At 46.7% G+C, this 19,158-nt stretch overlaps 1 protein-coding gene across 1 annotated transcript in view; it reads right to left on the bottom strand.

The window, feature by feature from the left end:
• DENND2A (DENN domain containing 2A) overlaps positions 1 to 19,158 on the bottom strand; it is a 47,262-nt gene that overhangs the window by 11,874 nt on the left and 16,230 nt on the right. The window contains exons 6-13 of the mRNA XM_077807529.1: positions 18,711 to 18,804; positions 17,028 to 17,078; positions 12,396 to 12,583; positions 11,448 to 11,557; positions 11,109 to 11,178; positions 10,645 to 10,722; positions 10,002 to 10,142; positions 4,287 to 4,435 (exon numbers count right to left, since the gene is read on the bottom strand). Of these exons, the coding sequence (XP_077663655.1) occupies positions 4,287 to 4,435; positions 10,002 to 10,142; positions 10,645 to 10,722; positions 11,109 to 11,178; positions 11,448 to 11,557; positions 12,396 to 12,583; positions 17,028 to 17,078; positions 18,711 to 18,804 (881 nt within the window). The remainder of the gene's footprint in view (positions 1 to 4,286; positions 4,436 to 10,001; positions 10,143 to 10,644; positions 10,723 to 11,108; positions 11,179 to 11,447; positions 11,558 to 12,395; positions 12,584 to 17,027; positions 17,079 to 18,710; positions 18,805 to 19,158) is intronic.

Raw genomic sequence — 19,158 nt, 5'->3', positions numbered from 1 at the left:
TCTTGTCAGTTTGTCGTCTCCTATTGGTGATGATCAAAATCAAGTGTCCATGCTGATTCTTTAAATCTGCCTTTGATACTATTGATCCCGAAGCATTGTTGACACAGCTGCAGTCCCCAGTAGGGATCTATAGGACTTGTGACCAGGTAATCTGTCCTTTAAGGGTAGTGGTGCCTAATGGTCAACCCACCCCATCACATGGCCTAGTTCTTTAAGAGGATGAAAGGTCTGATTATATATACAGGGACTTGGGAGACACGCTGAGAGAGGAAGTGGTCCCAGGAGTAAAAAGCGTTCGGGATGAAATCCCATTACTGTTTCTTTAAGGACACAGAGCAAGAAGCCTTGCAGAGAGAATGAGGCAAGGCTCCCCTCTCCCGCACCCAATTGGGATGAGCTGAAAGAAGGGGAACAGCATAAAAGCTCCCTCCTTTCTCATAGCAGAGTGGACAGTAGGTGACACCAGTAGGGAAAGGCTGGTCCAGCAGGGGGTGAAGCTGGTAAAGGTCTCACAGCTGGTTAATCCGTGACTCCATTCCAGAGAGGACAGCTGAGGAATCCTGCTTAGGAAGGACCACAAAATCAGACTAATAGAGCCCAGCTCCAGCGAGGAGAGCTGGTGAGGCTCCTAGGTGAGGGGAAAGGATGGAATTAACTCATACAGCCCAATTCCCAGGAGGAGAGCTGAGGATTCCAGCTTAAGGAAGGACTGAAAAGGGGTAACCCTGAGAATGAACCAAGAAGGGTTGCTGGATCAGAGGCAATTTTCAGGCACAGGAATGAAGAGTCTCCTGAAGGAAGGAGCCAGAGACGGCTAGCTGGACTAAGCTCAAGGCAACAAATATCCCTGGGTGTACCTGAATGAGCTTCTACTTGTGCTTGTGGCCGTCACTAATAAATGAGACCCTTGCAAGGAGCGTGCTCTTTGATTAAAAAGATCCGTCTGGACTTGATTATAACCCAGCGGAAGGGACGTGAGACGGGGTTGCCATGCCTGAGCCATGTCTGACCAAAAGGGGGCACACCAGGGCAACCTCCAGGCCCTCACAGGACTTTAGACCAAGATTTTCAAAACCTATCGTGCCTTAAAGATAGGTTCCTAAATCCATATTTAGGCTCTTGAATAAGTGTTCTGATCTCTAAAGTACTGAGTACCCAGCAGCTTCCACTCAGCCCAATGGAACTGCCACATTCTTAATACTTTGGAGAAATCAGGCCACCTATTTAGGGTGGGTTTAAGGAGTCTGACTCTGAGACATCTGTTTGTGCAAATCTTGGTCTTTAATGTCCAGGACTGTCACTCTGGCACTTTGATTTGAAAACAATATCTCACTACAAAGATAGTCTAATCCATTTGTGTCACATAGCAGACCTTAAGTACTGGTGTTTCCCCTACCCGCATGAAGGCCTGTACAGGCCTGAGCAAAGCTGGGGAAAGATGATCTCAGTAAAGAAACACTTTTTGGGGTAGTCATTTTTTGGGTTGAAAGGGAATGTTTATTCTTGTTGCTATGGCATGAGGGAATAAAACTAACAACCAAATTCTCTCTTTGTCCACTGCCAAGCTTTGGATTAACAGATTTTTAAAAAACACTCAATATTCATTCCAAAGATGGAAAAGACAAAAGCATTTCACTTGCTTTACACTTGTTAGATGTGTTTTTGGCTCAGCTTGAAAACATTTAATAATTCAGACAGTACTTGGCAAGAGTCCTTTCCACTTCCTTTCACAGAGACTTCAGATTTTGTAACAATTAAAACACATAAATAAACTATGTGTGTATCATTTTCTCTCTCTCTCTATATATATATTAATATATACATACACACCCTCACAAACAAGTACACGTACAGATAAACACAGTGATAACACCCACATGACAAATTAGAGTGGTGTGCGATAAATGCAATTTATCATGCACTTTTCACCACTTCACCTGCACTCTGACCATTAATCCATCCCTCCTGGACTCCTACTAGCATTCCAAACCCCTGAGCAGCTTCAAACAGCTGTTTTTTCTACTTTTAAAAAAAAATCTATTTGCCAGATAAATGTTTTTTTTCTTTCCCCCAAAACATGCAATTCCCATTCCCAAAGTAAACACTATTTAATACTTGGCAATTTCCTTGTCCCCTGTTCCAGGACAAGTGACAGTCAGCCTTGAATCAGTGATAGATTTGAAGTCCAATATCTCAAAAGCCATCACTGATAGGAACAGGAGCTTTCCACCAATGGATGGAGAAGATTCTCAGCTTCCCATTATGATACACTACAGTGTTGCCAATGCCAAATGTTCCAAAATCATGAGTCAGGTCCCCAAAATCATGAGATCGGCTTTAAAAACCATGGATTTTTTGTTTTGAATATTACAGTTGGGTTATTTTCTTTGACTTTTGGTTTCTGAGCCTTTAAGGCACTCTTGGGTCATGCTTTCAAACTTGTCGCCACAACTATGTGGGTTCGAAACTTATTTTAAGCTGATGGCAAAAAAAGAAAGCTGAGATTTTCGTGAAATAACTGACTCCAGGAGATGGGGCTCTAAGAGAAATAACAAATATCACAAGATTCACAATAAAAGCATGAGTGTTGGCAACACGGCACATAGTACTTGATTCCAGCCCTTGTAGATTCATAGACACTGGACCTTAAAACCTTTATGTATAGGAAAGTTATTGTATATCATTTTTAGAGGTTTCTACAATTTTTAATACTTTCTCTCCTTCTCCAAGGCTTGGACAGTTGGACTCAGTACTAAGGCACCTGGCTTTACTGTCAGAAGAATACTAATAGAAAACATTTTTGCAATATTTTCTACAACACATGTATTTTGGACATGCCACATGATGGTGCAATATGATATAAGGGTTTTACTGGCACTCATTTGGGGCGATCTGCCTAACAATGCGCTGATTCCAAACTTATACCAATAAAATCCTTGCATGGCATCACATATTCTCACTGGCTATCATCATGTAAAGATTAATCTATGCCTCTGTCCCTAATGAATCCAGTCATAATGCTGCGCTTATCCTGTATCAGAGGAAAAACCTCCCAGAGAAAATCTTGTCATTATAAAGATTACCAAAGTTATCTGTGTAGTTTAGACATGGGAAATATAGGATTGTCTCAGGTAAAGGGCAGCATCAGTGCTTTCATGCTTTGCATATTGATGTACTTTTAAGAGGATATGAAAAAAAATCTATGTATGTAACAAGTCAAGCAAATGTAACCGAATAGATCCTCCCCTCCTTGACCCAAAGCAGCAGTAAAGGAGTGAAAGTGGGGAGCTGCAGCCTGTATGCTACAACCCACCCAGCCTCCCCATTGGTGTGATGACTTTGTATGAGCTCTGCCCTTACAAATCCCTGGACCCCTGCAGGGCGACTTGTTCCTTTGCTCCCTATAAAAGGGGCCTCTCTGCTTGCCTTCCCTCCCCCAGTCCCAGGGCTGTAGCCCGGCTGGCTGGGATCTGTGAAAACAGACAACTTGGGGGTATTGTACGCCTGCTGAAACCTGATCGCGCTCATAAGTGTCATTACTCATCTGTAGCTTTTCCGTCACCGAGCTTTGAGAACTCTTCTCTCTGAATCCTCAAGTGCTTAAGGGCTGGATAGCTGCCAGGCACCAGCTGCATAAAATCTTAAAGAGACCTGGACCCCTGTGCTGAACTTGTGGGAGTGAATCAGTTTAAACCCCAAACCTCAAGAACCAATATTAAAAAATTAGTCAACAGAATCTGAGAACCTCAGCGAAAGGGCTAAGAGACACTGAGTTCCCTCTCTACTGCCCCCCACCCCGGGCTTGGTTCCTGTGCCTGCCAGAGCATGGCTGAAAAGGGAACATTGTTTCCCTCCCAAGCAATAGGAGGGGTTCTGCTTTCTTATTGCAAGGAGCTCTGCCTCGGTGAGATTCTGAGTAAAGGGAACTTGGTTTCCTTTGTGCACCAGAGGAAGCTCAGTTTTTGCAAGCTCCAGAGCTGGGCTTCAGAGAAGCAGCCGTGTTAGTCTGTATCCGCAGAAAGAAAAGGAGGACTTGTGGCACCTTAGAGACTAACCAATTTATTTATTTGAGCTGGGCTGAGGAGTTTGGTTTCTCGCAGCATGTCCAGTAGAGGGTGTGTCACCTCGTCAGAGCTCCTGCCCTTTGGGAGCACTGGCTGTACTTGCTGGGAAATAACAGAGAAGAACAAAAGAACAACCCAGAGGGGCCAGTACTCCCTTCTCAGTCTCTCCTTAACTAACATTTGGTTTAAAAGAACACAAGAGAAAGATGCAAAGGTGGGTACCTGAGTTTGTCTGCTATAAAGATCACTCTTCTCTCCAGAAGCAGGGATGCAAACACTCGGCTCAGGTGTCGGACGCTGAGAGAGGAGAACAGGGACTCAAAATCAACATGCTCAAGTCTCGAGTCCAGAGGCCGCCGCAGCTCAATTACCTGCCAGAAGGAAGCAAAACACAGGTCACGGCCTCAATCAGTGCACTGACAGGCAAGGGGCTAGACTCCCCAAGGACTTCAACCAGGGACCCTCTCAACCAAAAGAAACAGTGTTGCTGCTGGGGCTAAAGGAGACTTTATGTTCGTGAGTGGCACGCCTGGAGAATTAGTCTTTCCGCAGGAGCCACGAATGCAGCCTGCAAATGAAGCTGAAGGCCAGCACTGGTTTCTCACCATATTTTCCCCACCCTCCTTGAGCAGTGATGGTGAGGAGGTCTGAAGCAGAAGGCTATCATAGACTGATAGGTTCTCCCAACATGAGGGTCAGCAGACAGGGCTAATAACAAGTAGAACCAGGAGTTCAATTTGGGCAAGGTCCTATATTCTAGTAGGCCACAGGAACGGTTCAGATTGAACTCTCCCAGGGGCTTTATCCAGAGTCCATTCCAGGTGGGTGCAGAAATCCATTGCAGCTTCTCCCACTGAATTAGGCACAGGGAGCTCCCTCTCCACGGGTGTGATGCCCAAGCAGACTTTTATGCGTAGTCTTTTGACATGGAGCAGTCCCAGGGAGTGGAATTTTGTTCCCATCAGGAATGGATTTTGGGCAGCACTCTGTAGGGCACAGGGAGAAGGATGGAGGCAGGGGATGTTTCTAATTCTTCATCCAGTTCAGACAGCCAGGATCACTTTCACTATGAGAATCTGGATGGGAAGGAGAGGGGAGCAAGGTCTAACTTGTAGACTGTCCTCTCTGGTATCAGTTACAACACAGACTACTTTCTTTGCTTCTATCTACGTATACAGTCCTCACCATAGCACTTCACTGCCATTAGTGTATTTCTCCTCAGAACACCCCTGTGAGATAGGGCAGTATTATCACCCCCATGTTACAGAGGGGGAACTGAGGCACAAAGTGACTTGCCCAAGTCACACAGGAAGTCTGTGACAGCAGGGAATTCAAGCCAGGTCACCCATGTCCCAGGCCAGTTCTGTAACCACGAGACCATTTTTCCTCCTCTGTAACCAGCTTCAAAGCACCTGGCCTATTCTTCCACAGTACATCACATGACCCACCCTCGACTTTGGACCTGGTTCTCAGATAGGCAAAGGCCCCTATGTGCTGTTGTGGCAGCTTAAAGGGCCTTAAAGTGGGCAGAAACAGCCCCCTAAGAATAACCCCTGTGCAGTGAAGCTCTCTGGTGTAGGCGGCAGAGTGAGGGTGTGGCTGGGCATGCTCCACTACAGATATTCTATATGGGTTTCCCAGAGACCCTGAGGCCACTTAAATTTACTCTCAGGCCTAAGCAAGGCTCACTCCCACACAACGCTGAATGGGTTAATGTGCGCCTGAGTGGCCAATTAACATAGCAGGCTACACCTGGAGGGAGAGCCAGGCTTAACTGATCACGAAGCCCAGGGCTGGGCAGGAACAGGCTGGCTCACATAAAGAGAGGAAGCTTGTAGCAGAAGGGGGCTAGTAAGCTTTGAACTGCTCCAATACCTAGGCAATGAAAGCCTGAGTGTAATACTAAAATGTCAGAATAGCATACGGAGAAAAGGGGAAATATCTAGGGACTGGAAACATGAGCTTATTGCCTCAGTGAGGAACCCTGGCAAGAGGCACTCTAGGCCTGAGGCATACAGACCCATTGCTCTCACAGCATGGTTCGCCAAAACCAGGAAAGACTGGGGATGGAGAGATGAGTAGCACACTCAGAAGGAAATAGGCTCACAGAGGGAACATAATGTGGGTTCAGATGGCAGGGGTGCAACTGACATCGATAGACACAGAAGCACAAAAACCGAAAGAATACATGATAGTAATCTTCCTGGACACAGAAAAAACCTGCAATGTGTTACGGAGAGAGAGACTATTATATAAAGTGGCAACCATCTGGGTACTGTAGGAAGAATATACAAATGGACAAGGGATCTCCTACCCAAAGAACTACATGGGTCCGGGTAGGGAAAGCCTTTTCCACTGTATATTTCATTACAAATTGAACTCTACAGGGGACTGTCAATAGCCCAGCCCTTTTTAACATCATGATTAATGACCTTCCAAAGGAAACGAGTGCAGGGATAGACATCAGATGATTTGCTGATGACCAGGCCATATGGACCACAAGCAGAAACCTGGGACTCCAAAGGAATCAGTGATGCACTTTGTGGAAATAAAGAACAGGGAAATAGGTGGGGCTTCAAGCTCTCCACTGACAAAACTAAATGAATGATCTGCACAACATGGAAGATTCAGAAATTATATAAATATATGACCAACAGATAAATATAGTGAAAAAGGTCAAATTCTTAGGTATGATATTTGATAACAAGCTCACCTGGAGGGACCTGTGATGAAGTGTGCTTCCTCCACTTGCCCTGAAGTGGTTAACATAGGCCAGGTGGGCCAATTAACCTGCTAAGCTGCAGACCAGGGGACATTTCAGCTGAGAGGAAAGCCCTAATTAAGGGAAGCTCACCTGTGCAGGAACAGGCCGGTCTTCTATAAAACCAGGGAGCTGGTAGCAGAAGGGGGTGCTGCCAGGAAGAGGGCTTTAGTCACTCTTCATGGGACAAGGGAGAGCAAGAGATTTAGACCCTAGAGGAAGGATTTGTCTAGCAGACTCAGAGGAAAAGGGTTCGGCTAGAAGGGTGGAGAATGAAAGCTTGGAAGAGGCAATGCACGAAGTAGTCCAAGAGAGACGTAGGAAGGTTTGGGGTAGTACAGACCTTGGCTGCCAGAGATAGGGCCCCTGGACTGGAACCCAGGGTAGAGAGTAGACCTGGGTTCCCCTACCAGCCACTGAATTAGTGGCCCACTCTGGGCAGTGATCTTGAGGACCATCCGGAACTATCCATCCCCGTCACTGAGGGAGTTACTTAGCCAGGGCAGTGGACTTAAGGACTGCCTGGGATGCTGTGGAAGACTGTGATAGAACCACAGAAGGGGAGGACTGTTGTGACTTGGCCAGAGATGCAAGCCATGAAGACAAGGCGCTGCGGCTGCTGAGGAGTAAGAGAAGGGCCTCAGGGTGACAGAGTGAGATTACAGGCTGAGAAACCATAAGAAGAGGCATCTGGCCAAAAGAGCTAATCCCCAAACCGGCCAGGAGGAGGTGCCTCTAGCAGTGACTTGTGAACCCCGGGACAGGACCATATTGAAAACATTATAGGTAAGTGCAAAGGGAGAAACTTACTAAGAAAATGGTGGACGATAATCAAAACTATTATTGAGTATGGCTGCTAGGCCTTTAGGTCAGCATCGAAAACAAATCTGAGAAAACTAGACTGTATCCAAGTACAGGCATTGCATACTGCATGCAGTGCTTTCATTACCTCGCCTCTGTATGTAACGCAGATAGCAGCTGGAGAAATGCCTATCACTCTCAAAATGAAGCTCTGAGACTTAGCCTTTAGGGCCAAAGTACTAGGTAATAATGAAGATAACACTAAGCTAATATATATTAATTAGGGAATTAAGTGGAGAGCAAGTAGGACAAAAACTCAAAATTCCTCAGTAAGTAGGGTAAGGAAGTGGATAAAGGATCTCTGTGAAAATAAAGGCTTAAAAAAGAGGCCAAAATCTCTAGCTCTGGGAAAATACTCTATCTCTGGAGAACCACCTCCTTGAGATAGATATGGAACTATATGATGAACAAAAGGAGAAGAATGATTAATATACAAGATATAGCAAATCAATGTATCTGTGATAAGTGGGGACACTATTGTCAGATGCATACTGATGGCTCCATAGAGGAAGGAACGGGTAGAGTGGGAATAGCTTTCTGGGCGCCCACATTCAGACAGAAGAAAGCCATCAGACTCATGACCTTTATCTCTGGCTGAGCTAATAGGGGTCTTGCTGGCACTAACTTGTGCTCTAGCTTTGCGGCCAGCTCTCATGGCCACCCTGTCTGATACCTTATCAGGACTGCAGACACTACATAATGGCAAGCCTGACAGCAGAAACAATATATGTAATGAAATATTACTGCTAACAGCTGAATTGGCCCAATTGTATGTGACTATAATAAGAGCATGGATCCTGGCACATATAGGGCTAGCTGGCAATGAACTGGCAAAGAGACAAAAAATGCTATTAAGGCTGTACAAGTTGACCTAGAGATCCCATTAAGCAAACTGGAATTTAAGCACTTAATCAAAAATGAACTAAGGAAGGAATGGCAAGAATTGTGAGCACATGAAATAAAAGGGAAAAAATTCCGTGAATTATGCCCAGTAGTTGAAAATGTTGATATAGTCCAAGGCCCTGAGATGAACATTCTCAGTCCTGCCATGAGTGCAGCGGACTGGACGAGCTGATCTCTCGAGGTCCCTTCCAGTCCTGCGCTTCCATGATACTAAGAGCAAAATGGCTTTACTCAAAATGTTAACAGGTCTTTGTGGATGAAACAGTAACTTATTTCCAATACACAAACAAAAGGATGGACTATGTGAAACATGTATGGTCCAGCAAATGATGGATCATCTCTCATGGAATTGTAAAAACTGTACCAGTGAAAGGAGATATACTAAGGGTTCTGAGTTTTCCATATAAATAAGAAAATTTTCTTTGCCACTCCTGTCCAGAATACAAGGAAAATGGGGGCCCAATTAAAAAAGCTATTTTGCAGTTCTTTAAGAATACTGGGAAAGGTGACAGACTTTAAGTCATAACCTACCTCCAAAGCCCAGTGCATGGCAGTCAGACACACAGAAAGTGACTCTGCTGTGCCACAAAACCCAAAACGATGAAGGAGGAGGGGGCTGCAGGGAGAGAGTCTGCAATCACTCTCTGGGACTACAGAGTGAAAAGGCTCAAGGAAGAAGCCTAGGGGTGGAGAGTTGGCGCTGCGATCCTCTTCTAAACAGAGAGCTCTGGCAGAAACCAGGAAAGAGATAAAACAGCCAATGGGAGTGGAGCAGGCTTCAGTGGTAAGCCCTGATAGAAGGGCAGGATTTGGACTCTACCATGGAAAGAGTTCTAGGAAGTGCTCAGTGGAGGACCAGAGCAGCAGAGAGGGATAAATGTGAAGCCCAAGGAGGGCAGGAATTGATTTGACTTTGTACCCCTTTAGTTTGGGATTTGTATTAGGGGAACCAGAGGAGAGCCCTGAGAAATCCTGGCCCATGAGAAGGGGATAAAGAGAGTGGAATGCCCTGAAAGAAGGGTGAGAACAACAAGGCCAAGACTTGGGGCTGAAGATCTTGTTAGAAAGGCAGAGGACAGTGGGACTCTCATATCCCGGAAAGGGAGAGACTTTAAAGTGACTGGCTAGAGGGCTGAGTCATGGGAAGAGGCAGACCACAGAGGACTAGAGCCATTAGTGGCCCTGAACAGCCCCAGGAGCATGTAGGATTTTTGAAGACACCTGCCCCACGCTCAAGAACAGAGGAACTGAGAACCAATCCCTTTGACTCTAAACTTGAGCCTCCACTTCACAGGAATTTGCACATTCCCACAACCTTGCACTACAGGTGTAGGCCTGACTTATTATTCCAGCAGGTGCTTGCTGGCCTGTCCTTTCATCCCATCTTCCTCCAGCTCTGGTGGTGTCCTTACTTCAGTCCCTGAGCCTGGTAGGAAGTTCTTGACTGTGATGGTCCGGCCCAGCGCAGGGAAAGGAGCCTCCATGACACTCCTCATGAGAGGCTGCACCAAAGCAGGGGAAATCCCCCGTCTTTTCTCAACCTCGTCCAAGATCTGGAAGAAAGAACATGAAGACACAGATGTATAAACAGGAGGCGAGAGGGAGACAGAGAATAAAATACAACAGCATTTACATACCCTCCTTACCCCAGCTTGTGTGGAGCCCAAATATGCAGTATCAGAATACTATGGAGTGAGCAAGAGAGACTAGAGTAGAAACCTTGGGTGAAATCCTTGCTCCACTGAAGTCAATGGTAAAACCCACTGTCTTCAGTGGAACCAGGATTTCATCCTTTATCTTGGAATTTCTTTGCTCTGGTCATTTTATTAAAGGGACAAGCCAATGTTTGCTGGTCCATATTTTCATGCAATTTGCTTTTTCATAGTCTGTTTGCAAAGTTCATGTAATTAGTGCGTGTTCCCGCCCCCAGTGCCATCTTCCAGTCTCTCAAGTCCGAGCCCTCCACTTTACTGAACCTCATTCGTCTAGCCTTGATTTTGCTTTCAGCTTCATCGCTGCCCACAGCGCAGGTTCTGTCCCTCCTTTCCCCCTCACCTTAGAGAAGAGGTTGAAGCACCCAAGGCGGCTCACGATGCAGTAAACCTCAGGGAGACGCTGCCCTTTCCCACTGGGCTTTCAAGAGAGAAACACAAACACAACCAAAAAAAGGCAGTTAGTTCAACCGAGGCAGATCGCACGCGGCTGCATTCTCTGGGCTGCTTGGGGCCTGGTCCCTCAGGGGCTGGCTGGTGAAACAGAAGAAGCTCTCCTTGTGAAACCATGAGAAACGCGAAAAGGGGCTGTATTTTGGAGTGAGGGGATGGATTCTGAAGAGGGACCTTAAACAGAGCAGAGGGAAGCAGAAAGCTGGAGAGTCCCCTCTTCTGTGCCTTTTGCTTCTTCGCTGAATCGAACAGCGGAAGCTGCGCCCCACCTTCAGTTGGCGACAGCAAGACAAACACAACAGAGGAGGGTTCCCCCTTTGGACCCTTTTAGGGAACAGAATGGTGAATAGTTACCAGTAGCCTTCTGCAATATCCAAACCGTCTACTCCCATCCTCACCAGTCAGGACAAAGGAGAAGGTCTCACTGCAGTAGGGAGAACAGAGACAAGAAGATGAAAGAAAAAAAACGGTCACATTAGGAAACACACCGTACACACACCCACTCCACCGCCCAGAGAACACTTTACTCCTTTCATATCTCCACCTTTCCCCTCTCACGCTGTTCCCTTCTGGACTCTCCAGGAGTGTCTCTGCCTCCACTGGGTTTCTCTCTCTTTGCCTTAATAGCTCCCATGGCTAAGTGAATGATATGTACAAACCCAGTTCTCATGGGGGAGGAAGACACCTGCCTACCTGACAAATTGGTAGATGGGCGCCCAGTCCTTAGCATCAGGGAAGCAAAACTGGGGAATGGCTTTCAACTGATCCTCTGCCTCTCGCATGAATTTGAAGGAACGCTCAAGCTAGTGGAGAAGAGAAGGAGGGCATGTTTTCAATTAGTCACGTGGGGATGGAATAGCTTCAAATATTTGTCCTGTGATAAATGAAGAGGTGATGACAGAGACTAAGCTTTTGCCTGGAAGATATTAAAATTGCTGCTCTACTAGCTCACCTGTCCTTAGGCTTTTTCTAAGTAATTCCCCTCACACACTCCGCACCAAACTCTACTTTTGCATTTGTTTGTCCCTGCTGGGTCTCTCTTCCATGCTGTGATATAGCTAAGAGCTCAGTAAAGGGAGGAGGCTATCTGTGCGGGGACGTGTGTGCAGAATAAAGCCTACAGCAAACTCTTGTTACACGATGTTGGAAAATGCACTGCCACATGTTTTTGTTTGGTCCTGTTTCTCATGCCTCATGCCAAGAGAGGCCTGCTAGGAATAGCTTTGCTCTCCCTGCAATGACAGTTTTCTTCACCCTGAGAATCACAGTCGCTGGTCTCTCCTAGCAATACCAGGTTGCTTCCCTTTTACCGAGATAAGTGGTGGAAGAATTTTTTACACACTTTCTTCCTGGGCAGTGAAGAATCCACGTAGCTGCTCCATCTGCATTCGAGAACATCATGAAGTTCATGGAGGGCAGGGCAACCTCCAAATCCTCTGTCCTATTAAACAATGGCACAGCAGGGGATTATCCTGCATTACATTATGGGCTAACATGAGAGCTCTAACTTCCCCCGAGGGTCTCCTGTTTAAACATGCATTCTGTAGCATGCTAGTCAGGAGGGCAATGGGTTCCAGATGGGGCTGAAGAGCCTAAATGATAACACTGCTACACCAGTAGGCCTTTGCCCAGGCACCGAACCTTTAATGGAAACTGCTGGGTGACTTCAGGGACATATGCAGCCCCAGCCTGTTTCTTGTGCAGCGATACCACGACGAAGTACTCAAACAGCTGCCTCTCTTGGTACTCGATCAAGTCCCGCTCCAAGGTTTGATACCGCGGGGCTTGCTTCAGGCGGGACTTAACATGCACCAGCCGTTGGCTGTGAGCTACAAAGAGCGAGAGAGAGAGAGCGAGAGAGAGAGTCATTTGATATTGGACTTTGGATAGAGCTCCCACCATGCTTTGGAATGACCTCTTGTGAGCTCACCGTGACTGCAGTGTGTTTCCTTTCCCAAGGGCTGAGTGAGAGGCAGAAACATTTGGAAGTTGTGCGATACAGCTTCCAAGGAAAATCTGTAATGGCTTAGACAGTATGTAATCTGAGCACTGTTTCAACACAGGTGTGTAGCACTGGCCAAAAGCACACGGGAGGAGGGGACAAGAGGGTGGGTGCCCAAATTGCAACCTATGGGGTCTAGGTGGCACAATGATTTAATAGGTAGGCTTTTCAGACGGGGAGACCCAAATTGGGTAGCAAGTGAAAGAGAGAGTTCCTGGGGTCATCCTCGTCCTCATTCATCTACATGTCAAAGCCAGCACGTGTGACTGATGGATAGAGGCCACTGGCAGCACTTGAAGCCCAGAACTAGAGTAGCTGGGGATACTGTAGGTCAGAAGACAGGCTGAGTAATGTCATGGCCCCAGGGCTGTAATGGTGTGATGGGGGAAGCTGTAGGCCAGGAATGAAATGCATTGGCAGAGGGATGAGTGAAAAAGGTTGCCTGATGCCAGCCCATACTATGCCTGAAGCTAATCAGAGCTCCAATTACTTTTATTTTTTAAAACAAGAGCCAAGTTCACCCAAAGATACTGGGAAAAGGACAAAACTGACCAGCAGTCTGAGACTACCACAATGTACAAACTATGGGACAATAAACACTCCAATGGGGAAAGTAATGAAAAGCCACCCACTGGAGAGAGGCTAGACAAGATTCCCTCGGAACATTTTTCCCCTGTAGTTTTATAGTTAGGTTCAAAGTAAATCTCCAAAAATGCCCCCTCCCCCCGTAAAAGTAAACTGCAAGATGAGACTGCAGAGCACTTCACAGCCAGGCACTCTGCGCTGCTGGGGGGCAGAGTGATGCCCCCAAGTTTGACAGGGGCAATCCATGATGGTGTACTGGAAACTGATCAGCACCAAATAAAGTGAATGCAAACAAGAGCTCTGCCCAGGAAGACTTATATGAATGCCTTGGGCCAGATCCTTGGCCCCCCATTAGGTTGCTTTGTGCTGCTCATAGATTCCAGCTGAATACAACTGACAGCAGTCCTATGGCTCGTCTAAGTTACACCAGGAAGTGAAAAAATGTCTGGTGAGGCTATAAGGGGACTGGAAATATAGCTTATAATCATCTTTTATCCCCATCCCACCTGCACCAGTCAGGGCCTGGCTACAGGTGGGGGGAGGGTTAAGGCTCTTTATTGTCTAAGGCCGGGGTTTTCAAAAACACTCAGCACTGGCCTAAATCTGCTCCCTCTGAAGCTAATGGGACTTTTACTACTGTCTTCAACATGAGCAGAGTAGGCTGAGTGCTTCTGAAAATGCCACCCCCGCCCCCAAGAATGCATGTACACTGTACCCTTCTTTTGGTGGCATGTAGTGTACATACGTGCATAGTCCCCCTAGCACAGGTATAAACAGAAGAAGAAAACGGTGAGCCACAGCTTAGGGGAGTCGGTACAGACATGCCTGAAGGCTGTGGGTATGTATGTGAGAACATACACTACATGCCTCTCCACTCACTCAAGCAGTGCCTCCCCATCTACACTGCTACAGTAACTCCTAACGTAACGTCCTCCCGCTTAACATTGTTTCGAAGTTATGTCGCTGCTCCATTAGAGAACATGCTCGTTTAAAGTTGTACAATGCTCCTTTATAACGTCCTTTGGCTGCCTCCTCTGTCCATTGCTTGTAAGATTCTGTGGAAGAGCAGTGACTTTACAAGGGAGCATTGCACAAGTTCCTCTTCTCCGCCTCTTTCCCAGCGCTTCCCCCACTGCCAAACAGCTGTTTGGCGGCACTTAGGACTTTCTGGGAGGGAGCAGGAGGAGCGGCGACGCGTCGGGCTCCAGAGAGGAGGTGGAGTGGGGATGGGAAGAGGTAAGCCTGGAGTGGAACTGTGATGGGAAGAGGCAGGCCTGGAGCATCCCCCTGCAAAGTCGGCGCCTGTTCTTCTGGGTGGAAGCTGCCGCTGCTGCTGTGCAAGGTGCTTCCTAGTGTCCTTGCCTGCAGCAGGCTGTGCCTGTGTGGGGTAAGCCAGGGGCACCTCCCCATCACAGTACAGTACAGTATATAATGCCTTTTGTCTGCCCCCAAAACATTTGCTTGGAACCTAACCCCCCGCATTTACATTAAATCTTATGGGGAAAATTGGATTCGTTTAACATCATTTCAGTTAAAGTTGCATTTTTCAGAAACATAATGACAACGTTAAGTGAGGAGTTACTGTATTTTTAGCAGCATATTGCCCCACTGCCTCCCAATTGCTGGGGAAAGAATCTGGCAGGGGGGAGGCAGTGGGGAAAGGCTGCTGCCTGCCCCCTTCCAGAGCCTTTCCTTGCCGCAGCTAAAGACTCCGTCACTAGGAAAAGGCTCTACCAGCTTCCCAGTGCTGGAGTCTTTCCCTGCAGCAGCACTAACTGGCTCCTACTCATGGGAAAGCAAAATCCTCCCTTCTGGATTCTTAAAACAGGCAGATTCCATCTCCAAAGATATGCACTTTCCATGAATAGGAAAAGCAAACTAGCAATGGAAGAAAGAACTGTTGAAACAAGGAGAAGAAAGTCCCAAAATTTGCTCTTGTTGAACACATGGAATGTCCACTCATGTGTAGAATTACAATCTTTTTCAGAACATGAACACATGGTAACACAGAGCTAGTGTAGTTTTTACCACTCTAGCACCCTGATACAGTGGTAACACACAAACATTTTTTACTGGAAGATTTTGGTGTAGTGATTGGGCAATGGCTATATAGTATTTCAGTAGAATTGTTCCCACATTGTCTTGGAACATATGGGCCAAAGAGGTGGTGTTTGGACCCTGATCTGGATTAAAAGTAGGTTTGAGGCCCAATCAGGGCTCTAATTCAGGTTCAAACAAAAGTCTCATGAGCTGTCCTCACTAGATTTCAGCTAACTGCAAAGTGGGTAACCGGCCTGTGATAAGCGGTCAGGTGCTAGGACCCTGCACAGAGATACAGGCCTATTGAGCTGATTCACCCTGGCAGCCAGACCAGACAGTTCATATTAACTCCAGTCCAGGAACAGAAAAGGGCTCTATGAAGCTCATTGAGTGTCTCTCAGGGCATGTCTGCACTGTAATTAAAAACCCACATCGGGCCCATACCAGCTGACTTGGACTCGTGGGGCTTGGGCTAAGAAGCTGTTTAATGGTAGCGTAGACGTTTGGGATCAGGCTGGAGCTGGAGCCTGGGCTCTAGGACCCTGCAAGGTAGGAGGACTGCAGACTGAGCGTGATCATCTACACCTCAATTTAAAAGTCCCTTAGCCCAATCCCTGCGAGCCCAAGTCAGCTGACATGGGCCAGCCGCAGGTGTCTAATTGCAGTGTAGACATACCTTCTGACGCAGAGGTAAGTTGAGTCAGGGACAGAAGGATGCTGCAGGGAAAAACCCTGCTAACAGCTAAATTCAGGAGGATGCTCAGGGTGATGTTTATGTTTGTTTTAATTTTTCTATTAAGGCAACCCCCAAAAGGGGTAAGGTTAGGTCATGTCCAGTACTAGTGCATTGTGTGAGAAACAGAGCAGGAATGCCACCTGCGTACCCCTGCCCTGCACCAGGATCTGGCTGACCTGTTCCCCAAACCACAGGGCTAAGGTTGTATCTCTGCACAGGAATCTGAAAACCCTTATAGTCGGAGAAGCTTAGATTTCAAATGCCAGTTTCGGCTGGTTTCTAATTACGGCTATAAATCCAAACATAATCACAGTGTCACCAGTACAGTGCTGGAGTGATAACCAGGGCAGGGAATTCAAGGAGATTCCGGAGGAATCCCTGATACAACACATAGTTCCTCTGGGGCTGAGCAAACAGCCTCACGTAGACTCACAGGAGTTTCACAGCAGAGCATGTAGTGCAGCTCAGTCTCTCTGCTGAGTGCCTACACTGCAACAGTTTGCTCCTCTAGTGATTGTGCAATACGCCCTTTGGACGATGCTTATGCTGTCACGTTGCAATGCTGCCTCTGGCAGCCTTCTTCACACATTTGTGACCCTTTACTTATTGAAACCTCTTCTGAACTGCCTCAGTGACCAAGCCAACTCCCATGACAGTCAGTTTAGAAACTCCCATTGACTTCTGTGGGAGTTGGAACGGGCTCTCGGTTGGTTTCGGGCTTTCATGTGTCTCAAACTAAGCTTCTCCTGCCGTTCTGTGGCCTTTGACTTCTCTCTTTTCCGAGTAGAAATGAGTCTCTTCTCTAAGTGCCTCAAAGAGAAGAGGAAAGAGCTAATATACCCCTGGAAATCAAGTGCAAGTTTGTGAGTAACCATCTCCCATGTGTGTGGGCAGGGCAAACTTTTCTTACCTTTCAGTTTCTCTTCGGTGTCACTGTCCGATTCACTGTTCTCATCTGTAACTACCAGGAAACATGAAATAAAGACTGTCTAAAAACAGTGCACTTCTTATGGATGGCAGAATAAAACCAGGCTTAACCACTTAAGGAGGCAGAATGTATTGCACACAAGGGCTCTTTCTTCCCAGGGGTGCCCATGACAATGGAGCCTTAGCTCACCATTCTTGATACCTTCCTGTCCATTAGAGGGCATTCAGAAAAGAGCAACAAAAGCAATTATGTGTATAGAGCGAATGGAAAAATCCAGAAATTTTCAATGGACATTCAGTTGGTTGTATGGATGTAACCAAGCGCAAAATTTGGATCTAACATGCTTCTCTTGCTACCCAATAACTTGAGGGATGGGGGAACACAGTTAATTGCCATTCTGGATCAGATGCATGGTCTGTCTAGTCCAGTATTTTGCCTCAGACAGTGTCCAGAACCAGATGCATTAGAGGAAGGTGCAAGAAACCCCCACAGCAGGTCAATGTGGAGTAATCTGCCCCCATTAAGGTCTCTTCCTAATCCCTAAAAGAGATTGTTTTAAAACCCGAAACACAAGCTTTTATATATATCATGACAAACATCTACAAGCATCTGTGAGAAAGAAACACCAAGACGGGGAGGAATTGTTCAGTGCAACCCATGAGGTTACCATTAGGAATAATGGAATAAAACTGAGTCGGGGGGAAATGTCCTTACAGTAAGAGCTCCTAGGCTATGTCTACACTACCTTTTCGTCAGTAAAATGTTGTCGGTCGGGGTGTGAAAAAAACACCCTCCCGGCTGACAAAAGTTTTACTGACAAAAAGCGCCGGTGTGGCTAGCGCTATGTTGGCAGGAGATGCTCTCCCGCCGACAAAGCTGCTGCCCCTTGTTGGGGCTGGTTTTATTTTGTTGGCAGGAGAGCTCTCTCCTGTCAACAAACAGTGGCTACACAGGAGACCTTACAGTGGCACTGCTGTATTGGCACAGCTGTGCCACTGGAGGGTGTGCAGTGTAGACATAGCCTTAGATAGTGGACTAGCCTTTAGCTTCATGAAAAGGGCCCTACCGAATTCACGGCCATGAAAAACGTGTCAGGGACTGTGAAATTTGGTCTGTTGTGTGCTTTTACCCTATACTACACAGATTTCATGGAGGAGACCAGCATTTCTCAAATTGGGGGTCCTGACCCAAAAAGGACTTTCAGGGGGGTTGCAAGGTTATTTTGGGGGGGGTCACGGTATTGCCACCTTTAATTTTGCACTGCCTTCAGAGCTGGGCAGCCAGAGAGTGGCGGCTGTTGGCCGAGTGACCAACTCTAAAGGCAGCACCCTGCCAGCAGCCGTGCAGAAGTAAGGGGGCTAATACCCCCCCCCACAACTCCTTTTTGGGTCAAGACCCCTACAATTACAACACCATGAAATTTCAGATTTAAATAGCTGGAATCATAAAATTTATGATTTTTAAATTCCTATGATCGTTAAATTGACCAAAATGGACCATGAATTTAGTAGGACCCTATTCATAAAGGAAGCCCCAGCCACTCTTTTTACACTGAACCAGACAAAGTATTAGAAAACACACTGTACATCACAGTAAAAAATTCAAGCCAGGCAGAAACTCTCAGAAAGATTCAGCAGCAACATGCTTTGGTCCATGTTCATTTACCTTTCCCTGAATTGCTCTCTGTAGACTGGGACAGCCTCTTGACGCGTTTCTTTCCCCTTCGGGCCTCATAAATGGCATTGATTTTCAATACCAGCTGCTCAGCAAGCAGGAGACAGAAAACAGGGTTAGTGCCCTTTCCCCAATAAGGGAGATGAAAATGTTTTTGTTCCAGAGGGAATTTTCAGTTTCCTAATACTGGTCAACAGCCTTCCCACCATTAGACCCTATAGGTACCATAAACACTGTGACCCTGTTTACCCTTTGTTGACTATGAGTCCCCCTGGGCCATCCCCTGGACCAGCCCTCCCCACTCCAGTGGATTCGAGAACAACAGATCACCAGTAAAGATTACGGTTAAACTGTTCTCAACACCTCTTACAGAAAGCATGTTAGAGACCTACTGAGGATTTGAAAACCTACTTAGGTTACTGAGAACCTTATTCAAAAA

Source organism: Eretmochelys imbricata, chromosome 1 (assembly GCF_965152235.1).
Source record: "Eretmochelys imbricata isolate rEreImb1 chromosome 1, rEreImb1.hap1, whole genome shotgun sequence".
In the NCBI taxonomy this organism is placed as follows: domain Eukaryota; kingdom Metazoa; phylum Chordata; order Testudines; family Cheloniidae; genus Eretmochelys; species Eretmochelys imbricata.
Note: the sequence above shows the minus strand (reverse complement) of the source record. Positions and strands in the feature narration are given on the sequence as shown.